At 37.0% G+C, this 17,856-nt stretch overlaps 1 protein-coding gene across 1 annotated transcript in view; it reads right to left on the bottom strand.

The window, feature by feature from the left end:
- DTHD1 (death domain containing 1) overlaps window positions 1-17,856 on the bottom strand; it is a 98,317-nt gene that overhangs the window by 31,641 nt on the left and 48,820 nt on the right. Inside the window, exons 4-7 of the mRNA XM_074273515.1 lie at window positions 10,558-10,888; window positions 9,632-9,811; window positions 6,754-6,998; window positions 4,694-4,858 (exon numbers count right to left, since the gene is read on the bottom strand). Coding sequence (XP_074129616.1) covers window positions 4,694-4,858; window positions 6,754-6,998; window positions 9,632-9,811; window positions 10,558-10,888 — 921 coding nt within the window. The remainder of the gene's footprint in view (window positions 1-4,693; window positions 4,859-6,753; window positions 6,999-9,631; window positions 9,812-10,557; window positions 10,889-17,856) is intronic.

Genomic DNA, 17,856 nt, shown 5'->3' with positions numbered 1-17,856 from the left:
AATAAACAACCATTAAACTCAAGGTATTATGCCAGATACTGAGTTTACAAAGACAGGAATGATATAAATAGTTATTATTATTATGGTGGTGGTCGTTATTGTTATAGCTCCTGCTCTCAAGGATCTTCCAGTTGAATGGGGAGGGAAAGCAAATGTACAATAGGTTATAAAATAAGCAAGTGAAGCAGAGACAAAAGATAATGGCAAAGGAAAATTAAAAATAAAAACTAGAGAAAGGAAAAGTCACTTTGACCTGGTTTGAGGGCAAAGAGAAAATTTTGAGATTAATAATCTCAATATTGATAAGTATGGCAGAGATAAAAGTACGGCAGAGAATCAGCTTCTTTTTGGAGGAAAATATAAGCAAAAGCACAGAGACAAAGGGAGCAAAGAAAGAAGAGGGAATTAGAAGCCCAATTTGGCAATGAGTTATGGTCAATGGAGCTCGATCCTTTGAAAAAATACAGTGTGCTCTGCCTGCTGCCAATGTATGCAGAGGAAGCTGGCAAGATGACTAGGAATGAAATGGGAATTCATCTCTAATTCTAAGGAATGGGAATTCAGAGAATACCCAGTTCTTCTCTTTCCAGTCCCCTTAGCATGCAAAGCAGGGAAGCTTTTTTGACTGGTTGCTGAACCAGCATGAAGAAGGCTTACAAAAAGCCCTAAGTGATCAAAGTAGTTTCTATTTCCTACCTGGATGTGCTAGAATGAGGAGCCATCCACACTACTCATTCAGGTGAGGGCCCTCTCCCTCGAGCTTATCCAAATCTGGCCTGGACCCCGATGGCTCTGCAGGAAAAGGAGGCTGGTGGCCTACATACTATGGTATCACCTCCCTGGGTCCTCTGAGAGTGGAGGAGAAACAACAACTGGCCACCATGTGACCCAGGAGCAAATGACCCCACTAGTGCCTGTGTCTACTTATTTCTGCTTTTAGGTGGAGTATTGTCTACGGCTTTTCTGATCTCAGTGCTCGCAAGGTCACAGCCATCTTTTCATGGGGGCAGAAAACAGGAAAAGCACTTTACACAGAAGAGGAGATAGATTAAAAGCAGAAAGACTAGTTAACAGAGTATCACCATAACCTGTATCAAACTACTGTCTTTTCATGACGGGGCAAGAGGAAAAAGAAGGGAGAAGATATGGAAGTCAAAATTTTTAAAAAATGAATATTAAAAATTGTTTTTACATGTAATTGGAAAAAACAAAATAATCATTGTTTAAAAAATATCATCTGCAAGAAAAATCTAAGAACAATATAATAATGAAAAGCAAAGAGGAAGTGAACATGAGAGGATGTAAATAAAACAGTCCAAGTGAGGCAATGAAGAGGAGGGGAAAGATAAGTAAAAGAGATTCAGTGGTTGTATGTGACTTTAGGTGTGAGTATGGGATATTGGAAGTAGAAACATGTCAGTACTAAAACAAAGAAACTGAAAAGGCCTTAGGGAAGGTGGGGTATAGGTAGATTTGGGAGAGACAATGAAGATGATGAATTCAGCTTGGGACAAGTTGAATTTGAGTTGTCAAAACATTCAAGTGAAGATATTGGAGTGGAAATACAGAATGGGAGAGTTCTAGAGCGCACTTCAGAAATGGAACATTAAATTTGGAAGTTGTCTGGTCACATAGAAGACAAGAGGAGAAAAACAGAAAAAATCTTGGAAACCAAGGGAGAAAAATGTTCAGGAGCAACAAGTGATTGATAATACTCAATGTAATATTTAGAACTTGTCCATTGGGTTGAATGATTAAGAGATCACTTTTGACTTTTGAGAGGCCAGTTTTGGTAAAAATCTATCTCAGATTCAAAATGTACAAAACAGAACTGTTTTTAATCACACTTTTCAACCACATCACGATCTTGCCCTCCCTTCCTCCAAACATAACTATAGTTGATGAAAGGACCATCATCTGATTTCACAACCTCCGAGGAACCCTCATCCCTCTCTCTCAGCTAATCATTTATCAGATCTCATTGATTTTATCTCCACAACACCTCATGCATCAATTCTCATCTCTGAACTACCTCTCTATTCCAGGCCCTTATAATTTTTTAATTTAAATTATTACAATTAGTCTTTCTGCTTTAAATGTTTATATCCCCTCTCCTTTCCAATTCACCCCTCATGCTTCTCAAAGGAAAATTATGTTTTAATCATTTCTGTGCTCAAAAAAATCATCTCCTGACTACATTTAGGATATAATGCAAGACCCTCACTCTGACCTTTAAAGCCCTTACAATATAATTCAGTCAGCCTTTAGAGTTTCTATATGTTTCTCCCTGCCCCACACTTGTTCCAAACTGGCCTATTATCTCTTCCTACAATCAGCATCCCATCTCTCATCTTTGTGTTTTAGCCTGGAATATCTTCTATTATTACTTACTTCTCTTAGAAAACATAATTTCTTTCAAAGCTTAATCTCTAAGGCTGCTTCCTATGGAAAGCCTTCCTTATCTCCCTTGTTAGTGCTCTTCTCTGTCTCAAATGACTTTTCCTTATTGGTTTACACATTGTAGTATCCATTAGGGTGTGAGCTTCCTTTAGACCAAGAGCAATTTTACTTTTTTTTGCCTTTATTCCTCCAGTTTCTAGCACAGCACTTTGTACATAATATTTACATGATAAATGTTTGTGGAGTCAAATTATTGTTTAAATGCTAGAGTATGGAATCAGAAGCACGAGTTTAAAGAGTGAAGAAATGGTGAAGAAATGGAAGTAGTATAGCAGACCACACTTTTTGGAACAGAAGTTCTTAACCACTTTTGTGTATCATGGACCCCTTTTGAAACACTCCGCTTAAGGATATGAATGCCTTTTTGAAATAATGATTTTAAAGGCAAAAAGTTAAATACATAGAATTTAAAAATAACAATTATATTAAAATATCATTATCAAAATATTTTTAAAACAATTTTATGGAGTCCAGACAAAGAATCTTTATCGGGGAGTTTGCAGTGAAAGAGAACAGAGGGCTAAGACAATGGATGGAATCATTTTATTTTTGCATAAACACTGGCCTAATGGGTAACACGGAAATCATCACAAATAAGAGACACTTATTTAATTCAAGTAGCTAACATCTATATAACCTCAAATAAACCTATATCTGATTGCTTATCATCTAAGGAAGGAGGAAAGGAAGTATAACATTTCCAATTCACAACTTTTTTTTAAAAAAATGTTTAAAAATTGTTTTAACGTGTAATTGGGAAAAATATATCTAACTATATTATATATGTGTCTGTCTAAATATATATATATATATATATATATATATATATATACATATATATATATACCTAAAAACAAAGTCACACAAAGAAAAAATATAATTTTAATGTTTTAAAGTTGCCTAATGAAAAAGTGAATTTTATCTACATAGATCCAAAGTAGCATATTCTCTGACCTATAATATATGGTAAATTTAAGGTTTAAATATATAAAATATATGAACATTTAAATCTTTACTAGTTACTACCTCAGTCCACATAATTCCTTTTGGTTATTGAAAAAACAACAAAACAAAACAAAACAAAACAAAAAAAAAACAGCAGGGGCTGCTGGTGGCACAGTGGATAGAGCACCAGTCCTGAATTCAGGAGGACCCGAGTTCAAATGTGATCTCAGACACTTAACACTTCCTGGCTGTGTGATCCTGGGCAAGTCACTTAACCCCAACTGCCTCAGAAAAAGAAAAAAATAAAATAAAACAGCAGGAACTTGAGCCAAATGTCATGTAATAATGAGAAGCTTCACGGCCTAATGCAGAAAAACTAATGGGCCACCTCTGAAACATACTCATTGTATATCCCTTGACAAATTATCCAACTTGTATGTTCTTTGGGAAGCTCTCTCAAGTTAAAAGTTGAAGAAAAGGTGCTGTCCTACATTGGTAAAAGGGAGTTTCCTCTCTAGAGAACTTTTTGTACCAGTGAAATCCTAGCCAGTGTCTCTTTGCCTACTATATAACTACCTAATTATCAACAATGTTCACTTATGTTAATCATACATATTAGACAACTTTCTACCTACTTTTTGGAAACACACTGCTTAAATCAACAAATATTTTTAAAGTTGCACTATTTGCCCATCGATTGACTCTAACAATTACACAGACACATCTAGATGCAGATAAGTCTATCTGCATTCAAATATATTCTTTATCATATGGCTTACATCTCTTTATACTCTTCTAACATCTTCATCGACTCTTAAGACATCTAAAAACCATTTTTATCATTAGATCAGCTGCAGCGTATTGAAATGAGAAAAGAAAATGAAATCACTCCTGAAGAAACCAAATCTCATCTACATAAACATAGTCATTTGAGGAACATAAAATAAACAGCCTTCTCATAATCTTTATGGAACTTTCAGGAACAAAGATATCATCATAGAACCATTCTGAAGTTATCCAGAGTATTAGAACTGTCAAGATATGATCAGAGTAGTTTGAGAGCACATCTTTTGTGAAACTCCTGTGAAGGGAAGTAATACCTTATGTTACCTACACATAAATTTGCTAACCCTGGTTTGCATTTTGAGTGCAGTCTAAATGACTCCTCTGTAGTTCTACTTCATGAATTATGATACTCATCTCAGGATTTCTGCATCTGTAAACATAAATTATGGTCCATCAAGAGCTAAGACATTGAAAACCTTGCGCTCATTTACCGAGGCTTTACCTGTCTAAATGTTCGTGCAGTTCAAATGATACAATTCCACTCTGCACATTTCTCACCACAACATCATCAAGGACAAACCAGCTGCCCTCTCTGCTTCTGAAACCCAGCAGCTTCAAGGACTCACTGACATTGTCCCCAGGTTTTCTTATAGAAGCACTCTTGGCCCTACATAAAGGGAACAACGAGAAGTTAGTGACGTGGCTATAGATTAAATCCCACTTATTGTAGACATTTTCTTTAAAAATATTACAGGAACATTAAATAATCTTCCATGAATAGTTAAGAATAACCAAAAATAAAACCCCTAGTCCCTTTAGCCCAGTTCTCATTTCCCTCAGCAGTAATTTCATAGGAATAGGAGGCAGAGACTAGACTTCTGAATTCACTGGTTTGGGTAATTTCTAGTTAAAGAAATTGTACATATAACCAATCCCTTAAACGTATAGTGGGTGAGACAAGACATCATCCTGTAGTGTCATTGGTCCTTTTGGAAAGTAAAGAACAAAAAATAACAAGATTATGTTAGAACAGAGATTCTTAACTTGGCATCCATACAAACCTGGAATCCATGGATAGATTTCAGAGAATCTGTGTACTTTGAAGGAAAAATACATCCTACTCCATAGTCTTGAATGAATTTCCTTTTTCTTCTAAGTCACATCATTGCAAAATATTAAATATTCAAGCACACTATTTTATACTGACCAGCTAAAAGTAAAATACTAAATGTTCTGATATTTAACTCATAATTTTTCTTATACCTAATACAGAAAATATATAATATATTATAATTAAGTGATGCAGTATAAGAATTGGAGTCAAAAAGTTGGGGCCCAAGTCTAATCCTAACCCTAAAAATACAGTTGAACACATGAGTTCAGTGTTGATGATTAGTTCATAAATTTTGAGCTAGGAGGGACTTTATAAGCAGACTAATCCCACCCTTTCATTTTACAGATTATATTGTATTTCCTTATATCTGGGTAGCAGCTGTATCTTCCTTATTTTCAGTTTCTTTACCTATGCTAATATGAAGTTGGTTTGGGATTAAAAAGACTAGGTGGCGCAGTGGACAGAGCACCAGCCCTGAATTCAGGAGGACACGAGTTCAAATCTGTCTCAGACACTTAACCCTTCCTAGCTGTGTGCCCCTGGGCAAGTCACTTAACCCCAGACTCAGAAAAAAAAAAAAAAGAAAATGAAAAGAAATGGAGCAGAGTGGGAGAGTTTAAATGTAAATATATAGCTTGAAATCTAAATTTTATAGCAAAAAGTTTAGGTCATCCTAAATCTTGTTCATTATATATTGTCATTAAATCCATCTTACTTCTTTGTGATGAACTAGGCTGCAATCATTTTAAACACAAGGGCTATCTTTCTGAATTTTCTTACAATTCCCAAAGTATCTAATCCAGTGATCAGAACATAGTAGGAAATTCTGATACCATGTGCCCATATCACTATGCTTAGAGATACATAGTATTTCACAATTTGCATTTTATTAATAGAAGTTTATCAGAATAATCCAATGGAAAGTTTCCTAAAGGAGTACTTATGTCGGGGCAGCTAGATGCAGTGGATAGAGCACCAGCCCTGAAGTCCAGAGGACCTGAGTTCAAATCTGGTCTCAGACACTTAACACTTCCTACCTGTGTGACCCTGGGCAAGTCACTTAACCCCAATTGCCTCAGCAAAAACAAAACAAAACAAAACAAAAAAAGTACTTATGTCAATTATTTTAAGTTCCTTTGTTATGAATTCATCATCATGTTTCTTTCTTTTTTTTTTTTTTTTTTAATGCAGACCTATCATTCCATTATAAGTGTGGGGAACTTCTGATTTGGAGAGTCTCTATACTAGAGGCTTCTAACTTCTACCTTAGAAAGTTGATGGTTCCTATTTCATGGTCATGTGCCATTCCCAGGGACTCACAATTGGCATGTGTCAGAAATAACATTTGAACTTGCAGTTCTCAGGTTCAGTGTTGATCTTCACTATACCAGACTGTCTCTCTCAAAATTTTTTGAAATGTCAAATTAACAAGTCAAGGTCTTACTCACCGGACGGGGTAGGAAGTCGGAAACTTTCTGGAAGTAGCACTAGCTATCCTTTTGTGGTCTGTCTCAGCGCCGTGAGTTTTTCTTTCTGTATTTGGAGAACAGGGTAATACGACAGTGACAGATTTATGGAAAGGATGTGCTGCTGGGTGTTGGAGATGAATTAAAGGACTAGTTGAAACTACTGAATTATAAAGATCTTGTTTCATTTTTAATGTTGATACTAGCGAAGGATCAATTGGTTGGACCTAAACAAATTAGGGGGGAAAAAGTCATTAATTCTCATTGATTAACTTTTGTTAGAAGCAAAATACATTTTTTTCCTGAACTATTTATTTTAGTGTATTACTGAATATAGTTATATGTATCTTGTTTTGTCTAATAAATAAAAGCTTTTATGGCAACAATAGCTCCCATAACACCTTCTTCCTCTAAATTATCTGCAGTCCAGTCATTTCCACCATGAAACCACATGCTTCACATAGGTACTCTCCCTCTTTCCACTTCTTGCTCTGAGAACCGTAACTAAATCAATGCTACCGTTTTCTCTTGGAAAAATGTCTGGACTGACCCCCTTATTGTTCCTCTTACAATCTCTGTAGTTTCCCAGTTACCACTCTCTGGCCATGACACTCCTACCTTGCTATTCTATCTTTATAAGCCTCACAGGGCAAATTTAAAATCTAGTTTCTCTGATAGAAAAATTTTAAAATTACTATTGTGGTCCGGTGAGGAGGTATTCGTGGGGGCTGTCAAGTTTTCATTGCCTTTCCATCCATTAATCTACAGAAAATGAATTAGAGAACAGATTTGCAGATTTCTCTGTGCATGACTGCATAGGGACAGCTATGCTATATTCCAAAGGCGGGAGCAAGTAAGAGGGAGCAGCTAGTTTCTTCATCGCCTTCAAAATCCCTCCACAAACAGAAACCCCCCAAACTCTCATGGACACTTGGTTACAATCATTATATATGGAAACTGCCAGTGGAACCTCTACTTGGGGAGATTTCCTTGTAAATACTTGTGTTTGTGTATTTTCTGTTTGCAAGTTAAAAGTTATTATTTTCTATGTAACTTTTCCAAGAAGCCTTACGGTGTGAGTTCCCTAATTCCAGCCCCAACCTCAACTAAAAGATAATGTCGACTTCTTCCGAGATCATTCTCAGGCACTGGGGAGCCGCCCCCTCCAATCCCATTATCAGAAAGTAAAAACCATACACAGAAATCTGCAGGGGTATGCTAACCGTGAAGTGCTACATTTTCTGTATATAATATCTATTTTTAAAGACAAATATTGCATGATTTAGTGCCACCCAAAAACATAAGGTTGAGGGTTAGAAAGGCATTTCATATTCATCTAACAATTTAGTTAAGAATATTATTATATTATTCTGATACATACATCATACCAAGCTTTAAGATCTAAATAATTTTACTAAATAATTGCCCCCATTTTGCTTTCCAAGCATAAAGAATAAAAAAAGATTTCTCTTTCTTGTAAAAGAGCTAAAACAGAAAGACTGTGTACTTTTAGTTGAAAGAGCATGGTGGAAGCCCCCATTTTTTTCTTGAAGAAAATATAAATCCAAAGATTTCAGGTTATCGGGATCAGAGGCAGTGAAGGTCCAGCAGAGTAGTGTCTAGAGGAGAGTGCACGTACATTTCAGCACTATCCAACAAATCCCAGCAGAAACAGACAAGAATGACCCATTATCCATTCCAGTGATGTTGAGCCAAGAGTGGAGACCCAACAGAATGGTACTAGCTGGTATGACAGTGATCTAACTAGGAGCAGTTCTGTAATTCCAGATGTGCGAACTGCTCAAATTGTTTGCCATGTTCCTTGGGGGTATGTGTCTGTTCTTTCCTGTATGTTCCTTCTATCCATTCTTTCTATTGACATGCATCCTCCTGGAAAAGCAAATCTTCATTTTCATGGGAAAGGTGCGGTTGCTATATTTTTATCATGCCATTTAACTAAATGCCTTTTCTTCTAACCAAACAAGTTCTTTGGCAACTCTTCTGGCTCAAGCCTTTATCATTGCATGCTTGAACTCTGATTAATGAGCTAACTGATCTTTCTACCTTCAATACTTTCCTTCTCTGATCCCTCTATGACATGGCTTCCAAAATTAGAATCCCTAAAACCTAAGCATCACCTTTCCTGCTCAGAAGCTTCAATGTCTACCTGTTTCTACAAGAAAATACAAAGTCCTCCATTTGCCATTTACAGCTAGTCACATGGAACAGTGGAGAGAAAGGAGATGAGCCAAAGGAGGTAGGTTCAAATGCCAGAGCTGTGATTCCCATCCAAGACCTTTAACCTCAGTATACCTGAGTTTTTTTTTTTTTTTTTTTTTCTTTAAAATAAGGAAATTGGACTGGATAACCCAAAGATTCCTTAAAGCTCCGAATTTATGAATGTATAAACTTTCCCAGGATGACTCCAGACTATCTTTTTGGTATGATTTTATGTTTAATCCCCTTCCATGTCCAATGTTTCAGTTAAACGTTTATTGTTGCTGTTACCCATATATGACCTTCTATCTCTCATCTTTATGCAAGGACCATCTTCCATGCTCTAGGATGCTTTCCCTCCTCTGCTTTTCAGAACCCTAATTCCCTTTAAGGGCTACCTCCTAGAGAAGCCTATCCTATGATTATTGTTCTCCCTGCTCCCAAAATTACTTTGTATTTCATTTACATATGCTCTATACTTCTGTGTCTGTGCACCCATCTCCTGTCACTCCCCAAGTAGAACCTTAAAATAAACAAGGATTTCCTTATGTCTTAATATCACCGGGATCTGAACAAAGAACAGGCACTTAATGCTGAATTTAGTGGATCAGATTGGATCGCAACCACTATGAGGTATCCTTACCTTTAATTGTACGAGGACTGAAGAGCTGAAAACTCCTAAGGGGTAATTGAAGGAGATTCTGGGGTCCATGCTCAGCTTTAGGGAAAGTCCTTTCTTTGGAACCATGAAGGATTCTTTCTTCAGGCATGATACCACAGAAAAGATGCCAAGCTTATAAACCTTTACTTCAGCCCAAGTTCCCTGAATGAATTATAGCACAGAAACCAAATACAAAGCATTGGAGCATGGGAAAGAAAGCACTACATTTCAGCCATTCTGTAACACATCTGGAGCTCCACATATGTCTATGTGCTCTTCATTGCTTTTCCAGGAAGACAAAAATGGTGGAAAGAAAACCTCTTAGAAAGATAATTAGCTGCACAAATAAATGAAAATCTTGTCTGTATAAGTCTCCCAGGATGTTGAAGTTTAAGAAGCATAAAGGTCAATAGACTCCAAATTAACTTACTGGCCATTTGTTTTAGATGGGAGATCTATATTGCTCCAGGCACATTTTGTGATTTCCACTTATACCTAGGACACACCTAAGAAATGAGATTGTTAGAATAAATGGCCCCAGAGTTCCATTCCATTAAAATCTAATTCTTATTACCACTATAAAAGGTACTGTGGCTCTTATGTTTAGTTGGTGAGAATACAGTACTAATTAAGCCTCCGTAATTTTATCTTTGTTTTTCTCTCTATGTTAAATAGTTAGCTATGTTCTTTTCTATGACCCCAAACTGCACCCTCAACTCTGGGAAAGGATCTTATAAATGTGTATCCTTGGACATTAAGGGAAATCACCAGGTATGGATGGATTTCCTGCCTGATATAGAGAATCAGGAGCATCGTGTTTTATTTCAAGAAGAGCATTTTCTGGCAGTCTGAATAATGTTAAGAAATTTGACAAAAGTAGAAGAATCCTTAGCTGAGCATTTACCTACCTTATGACTTCCTCGGCTTCCTTCTAATGAACTCGGGGTGATGTAACTTGATTGAAGGTCTCGATCGGACACTTTGACCATGACTTCTCTATAATTTCCCCGATAGCGTGCACTAAATGGGATTGCGATGCTGATTGGAAATGGTATTCTCTTCTCCTGGTCTGAATACTCAACAGTGATGACATTGCTGACTAGTTCTTCCGAATCATCAACCACCAGAGAACTAAGACTATTTGTTATCTGGCAGGTCAGGTTTTGTAGAATAGATGATGGTGCTGTAACTGAACAAGCTACTTTGGGGCTAATCTCATCAGCTGGAGTAACAAGATATCTACAGGAAAAAAATTAACATGACTTAAATATATATATATATATACATATATGTACATATATATGTATATATATATACATTTATATAATTTATTTGATAAACGATGATACAATTTTTAACAAAGTACAACTGAAACTTGAAAACTGCTGCAGAATCTCAGATTTAGGAAGGCCTAGAGATCATCTAGCCCAGTGCCTACAATGTTTTTGGTTATCCAAAATCTGTTTTCAACAGATTCATTGTCTCATGGAGCTTTTGGAAAGCTCTAATTGTTTGAAAAAGCCTAACCTTTGATTTTCATCCCTTTGGCTAAGCAGAAAATTAATTCCTATTCTGGATGACATTCCCACCAAACTTGCCCCTTACTCCTAATTTTATGAATAAAATTAGGTTCTTGCTCTATAAGCTTGTCACCTCAAGGACAACTTGGACTTCATCCTCTCTTTCCCATTTCCAATTAACTTTCAAGTCCTGGAGAGTCTATTTCTACTTCTTATTCATACTAATTTTTTTTTTAATCTAATCTTCCTTCCTCTACCCACTTCACCTTGCCAGACTAGCTTTCAACCAACTACCCAAATAATCATTCTAATGTGAGTCGGATGGTGTGAGCTTTCTACTCAAAACTTTCCTTGGATTTCCTTTGCTTACTGAATAAAACACAAATTCCTCACTTGGCATTTAAGACCCTCTAAAATATGGCTCAGTCATCATACATCTTCATGTATTTTATATTACAGCCAAACTGAATTGTTGCAATCTTGTATTCATTTCCACCATTGCTCCATTTTAAAGAAGGGTCTAAGGGCAGCTAGATGACACAGTAGATAGAGCACTGACCATGAAGTTAAGAGGACCAGCTTTCAAATCTAGCCTCAGACACAACACTCACTTATTAGCTATCTGGACAGTCACATAACCCCAATTGCCTAGCTAAAAATAAATAAATAGATAGATAGATAGATAGATAGATAGATAGATAGATAGATAGATAGATAAAAAGGAGAAGGGTCCAAATTCCTAAAAGGATGTTTACTTTTATCATCACCTCAGTCTTTCTTTTCATTTAAGGCCTACATTTTCCATGAAGTCTCCCTCATCCTCTAATTATAAATAATCCTCCTCACCCCTTGTTTTCCAAATCTCTCATACCATTCTGCATCTCTCCTATACATATCTTACTTTATAATTGTATTGTATTTACTCCTGTATTTTTCTTCCTTCCTCCCCCAACTATGTACAGGGTCATTAAATTAGAGTTGAAATGAATTGTAGAGACCTCATCTTACAGATCAAGAGAGTGAGGCAGGATAGGTCTTTCTGTCACACTGCATTCTGAAGCTCATTTCATTTTTTAAAATCTCTATGACCCAGAGGAAGCTTTGAAATGATGATGATTCAATGCTTTCTGAATTGAATCCTTTTAATATTTGAAGATAGCTATCATTGTTTCTATAATTATTTTCTTCTTAAAGCTAAATATCCAATTCCTCCAAATAACCATAAATTTTGATTCCCATTATCAAGATAAAAGAATAATAGTTCAATTTTAGAATTGCGAAGAACATTAGAGGTCAGAAAAGAAGGTGGTCATATGATAAGAGCAGTGGAAAGTGGATGGATAACCTGAGTACTGTATTAGTACCTACAAAATGACACAAATACACTGAGTACATCTTCTGTGAGTATTTATGGGTGTACATACACAAGGATAGCTCATAATTTTATGGAAATGTGTGGCTCACAATCCTAGTTGCTGGATTTCTATGCTTTGTGATTCTGATGGTCCTGGGGATGTTCCACAAGACTGAAAAAACTGTTTAATTAGAAAGTCTGTCATGAGCTAGCTTTGTGTCACTTCAGGAATGATTCTCATATTGCTGAAATGTGGCTCTTCCAGGAAGCCTCCCAAGCTTGACAAATTTAACAGAAAAGGGAGGAGTTCATCATGGCATAAAGCCCAATTGCCCCAACTCCACCCTCTAAAATGTCATTCCCAGTAAATGAATTGGCCTATAAGAGACCTTCTGATCTTTGGACATGGGAATTACCTAGAAATTATGGAAGAAAATAGGTTTTTTAAAGGGAGAAGCCCATGCATCCTAAAGAATCTTTGTTTGCTAAATATTTTAGATCATGAAGAGTGCTGGCTTCTTAGTCTGAGATAGCATGATGAGCCATGACCTAAATTTACAAATCTGAATGCCTTTGACTGGATGACTAGGTGACCAGGAAACCACTGAAGGAGAAACACCTCCAGTGGGTGTTAGAGGGTGTGGTGCTGTTTTGGCCTCTCAGAGTTACTTTGAGCTATGCTACTACAGCAAGAACTTTGTTTCAGTTGAAATAAAACAATCATATGATTAAAAAAACACTTTGGGCTTCAAATCTCATCTGTCCAACTTATTACTTTTATGACCATGGGCAGTTCACTTTATCTTGATGGATCTAATTTCCTAGTCTGTTAAATAAGAGTTGGATTAGATGACCAATAAGATCCCTTGCACTTCTACATCTATTATCCTGTAATGGTACAATATTCTGACCATATTATGATAGTCTTGAAGTACAAAAAGAGTTATGTCTTCTTAAATATGACCATGTGTAGATTTAATTGATTGACTCTATTTATTACAGGTTTTGTTTTTGTTTATAATTTTGTTTATAATTACAAAGGAAAGGGGAGATAATAAGAGAGATAAATTGAAGGAAGGAAGGAAGGAAAGAAGGAAGGAAGGAAGGAAAGAAGGAAGGAAGGAAGGAAGAAGAAAAGGGAGAGTAGGAAGGGAAATAAATGAATAAAAAAGAAGAAAGAAAAGAAAGTAAAGAAGGGAGAAAAAAAAAGGGAGAGAGAGAGAAAGAAAGAAAGAAAAGGAAGAAAGAAAAAACAAAGAGAAAGAAAGAAAAAATGAGGGTGAGATTGGAAAGGAAGGAAGGAAAAGGAAGAAAGAAAAGAAAGTAAAGAAGGGAGAAAGGAAAGGAGGGAAGGAGGAAGGAAGGAAGGAAGAAAGAGAGAAAGAGAAAGAAAGAAAAAAGGAAGGTGAAATGGGAAAGGAAGGAAAAGGAAGAAAGGAAAGAAGAGAGGAAAAGCAAAAGAAAGAAAGGAAGGAAAAGGAAGAAAGGAAGGGAGGGAGAAAAGAAAAATGGAGGAAAGGAAGGTGGAAAGAAGAGAGAGGGGAAGGAAAGTCATTGATGTATGCTTTTAGTGTATAAAGGAGAACAGAAAAAAGTCCTAAAGGAGATGTAGACAAGCAGGACAATTTAAAAACTAACATGGTGACTTTATTTACTTTTTAAAAACTAAGCTATATACAATAAAAATTTGTGGTTTCACAAGCAATTTTCTGCTTTTCTTCATGGAAATGCTCATATTTTTTGGTGTTTATCAAACTCAGAATACCAAACAGAATTAGTTTAAAATATACTCAATGTATTAAAAATAATTGTGGTATGTGGTGACTTTTTCAAACCACTAAGGTATCATTTGTTTTAAAAGAATATTTTAAATGTATGCTTTCCTGGGAGAAAATTATTATATTCCCTACAGATAATTAAAATGCAAAGAGAAAATATTTTTTATTCATCTGGTTTAAACTGATTTATGGTGATTGTATTTAATCTGATAAAAGAGTACCCATTTTGAACAGAGATACTAAAGCATTGTGGTTAGCTTAAAAATACCAGTTTGGTAATGAATACAGCTATTACCTCTAACATGTTTTGTTTATTCAGATCTTTGTTATTGGTGCAAGGGAGATAGTCAATGAGAAAACTCTATCAAGGTACCCTGACTGCTGTTTTTTAGTTTGTGATTTTAGGGAAATACTTGGGGGGCTGAATTCACACAGCATGTATATGTCAGAGGGGGAACCTGACTCCAAGAACATTCTCATGTCCACTACACCGTGAGTGAAGAAAGCTTACTATGCAACAGAAAAAACAATTCCTCCTCTCAAAGAATCACATTCCAAAGGAGAAAACACCCCCTATGAAAGATTTCAGCTACAAGTTAGATGGGAAAGTCTCATGGTTTTCAGGGTACAGAATGTAATGACTTAATGTCACTGTTCCTAGGGAGGTTGTATTCAGGGCCCTGGGCTATCTCCATCAGAGTCCAAAGAAAGATGGTGGTCAAGGGACTGGGCAAGATGCTGCCTCCAGCCTTGCTGCTTCAGCCATGCTGGTTTGCTATCTTACAGGTGGCAGTTGGCTGGCATTTGCTAGGGACTCAGAGCCCTTTTCCACAGGAGCTGAGTCTAGATGATGGCTCTGGTCTTGGAGGTGCTGTCACTCTCAGGGCTCCTGTGCTTATATCTATAGGAGGAAACTAGTCATTGGTTGTTGCTTGAAGTGGCGAAGAAGGATCCCTTCTCTAAAATGATCTGGCTTCCTATTGATGGCTTTGGGTGAGCCAGAAGCAGGTCCAATGGCCTGGGGGAATATTGAGAGGAAGGCGATCACTGTGGTGGGGCTGGGAATGCTGGAACATGCTGGCTCCTGGGCTCTCTCAAGGTATCTCACTCATCAGCTAGGATGGACCACCTTATATTACATTATTATATTAAAATATAATTAAAATATTTTTCATAATAAATGTTATTGATCCAGAACACCTGTCCAAGTTTCAATTTTATCAGTTTTTGTTTTCCTTCATATTTAATCAACTACCCCCTCCCTTAATTTTAATGCCTTCTGTCTGACATTATGTTCAAATTCTATTTTATATATCAAGTACTTAATTCTTTCATATTTGTCTCTCTCATTAGATTAAGACCTCATTTAGGACTTTTTGCCTTTTATTTATTTATTTTTTAATCCCCAGGACCTAGAACAAAGTAAGTGATTCACAAATGCTTGTAGATTTGATTGGCAAATGCTCGTTAACCCTCATCAGAATGATGGGTAATACTTTTTAAAATTCCAATTTAATACTAATTACTGGGTAATATTTCCTTTCATTGATTGATTTGCTTCCAAGACCAGATCATGTCTGAATCCTCAACTTTTGACTGCAAGGATGTCATTTCTTTTCTCCCCTTTGTGGTAGCTGTCTGGTTCCTCCAAACCTTCCTCCCTTCTAAATATGGCATCTTTTAGCATTTTCTTCACAGTTGGGGAAATGTATATGAAGTCTTCCAAACAACCTTATTGTAATGTATAAGGTATCACTATATTTTAGCTAGAAGAGGAGCCTGGAACCAGGCCACCAGGAACTTCCCAGAATATCTTGAAACTATGCTGCCTGTATTTCCAGCCTCCCCATCCTCCCAGCTAACACTTACTTCTCTCTATGTGTTGTCTCCCTTTTTCGGAATGCAAGTTCCCTGATGTCAGAGACTGTTTCACTTTGGTATTTGTGGATCAAGAGCCTGCCTCAGAGACAGGAAGTCCTATCTCTGACACGTAGGCTGGCCATTTAATATCAGTGTTCTCAAAGCAAATATGGAAGGCTATAAGCAGAGAAGGTGCTCATCTACATTGGTAGAGATAGTTTCCTCACTGGAAGTATAGTCCAGTCTTATTCTATCCAAAGCACTTAGCTCAATGCTTGGCACTTAATGAGCAATTGATTGATGGCCCTTCATGGAATAACATTGATGTTTTGAAATTTGTAGGCTTCAGTAGAACTATAGTTCTTCCTTCAGTACAGATCACTGCCCATCTATGTCTTCTTATTCTATATAATTTTTGTTCACATTCTACTACAGATCCTCCTTAAAGGATGTCCAACAAATTGGAGACATATTAACAAGAACCTTCTAATATAGTAAAATGTTATTTGCCTAAATCAAGAAAAGAGGGAATATTGTTAATTCATCAGTCTTCCCCAATAACTACTGAAGTTCCTCAAGAAAGAAAGAGAAAGGAAGGGAGGAAGGAAGGAAGGGAGGAAGGAAGGGAGGAAGGAAGGAAGGGAGGAAGGAAGGGAGGAAGGAAGGGAGGGAGGAAGGAAGGGAGGAAGGAAGGAAGGAAGGAAGGAAGGAAGGAAGGAAGGAAGGAAGGAAGGAAGGAAGGAAGGAAGGAAGGAAGGAAGGAAGGAAGGAAGGAAGGGGAAGGAAGGAAGGAAGGAAGGAAGGGGAAGGAAGGAAGGAAGGAAGGAAGGAAGGAAGGAAGGAAGGAAGGAAGGAAGGAAGGAAGAAAGGGAGGGAGAGAGGGAGGAAGGGAGGGAGGAAGGAAGGGAGGGAGGAAGGAAGGGAGGGAGAGAGGGAGGGAGGGAGGAAGGAAGGAAGGAAGGAAGGAAGGAAGGAAGGAAGGAAGGAAGAAAGGAAGGAAGGAAGGAAGGAAGGAAGGAAGGAAGGGAGGGAGGAAGGGAGGAAGGGAGGGGAAGGAAGGAAGAAGGAAGAAAAGAAGGAAGAACTCCTTTCCCATATGACTTAAAATTCTTCCCACTTCCCATACTCTTATATTTTCTTCCATTGTACAGATCCCCAAATTTTTCCCTTCACATAAGCCTCATATTTCTTCCACTCTTAAAACTATAGATTCTTATCTTGACTTACAGCTCAAATTTCTCCTTTCCAGAGACCAAAACCTTTTCCAGCTTAAAAAAAAAAAAAATGCTGTCTCTTAAAATTCTCAAATCTTCATTTCACATGTCCTCTCAGGTAAATAAAAACAAACCAAAAAACTACCCAAAGTCATATTTTCAAAATTCTGATTGCTCATAAAATCCTGGCACAGCTTCTTCTGAATCTGCATCAGAGGCAGGTTTATTTACATAGGTGACACACTCTGAGATCATTCTGGACTCCAAAACTGGACTGACCACCAGAATCCTTAAATCTGTTGGTTAAGGTACACTGGTAGAAATCTCTCTTTGCCATGGAACTGACACCTTTCAGTGCAAAACACACCTGTGAGTGAAGGAAGTGACGCAAATGTGTGAAGGAAGTAAATGTGGAATTACTCCACATGCTCACTGGCTAACCCCGTTACACGATGTCCTGATCTTGCTATTATTTGATTGA

This window comes from Sminthopsis crassicaudata, chromosome 6 (genome assembly GCF_048593235.1).
Source record: "Sminthopsis crassicaudata isolate SCR6 chromosome 6, ASM4859323v1, whole genome shotgun sequence".
In the NCBI taxonomy this organism is placed as follows: Eukaryota; Metazoa; Chordata; class Mammalia; order Dasyuromorphia; family Dasyuridae; genus Sminthopsis; species Sminthopsis crassicaudata.
The sequence above is the reverse complement of the archived record's forward strand: the minus strand, read 5'-3'. Positions and strand labels throughout refer to the sequence as shown.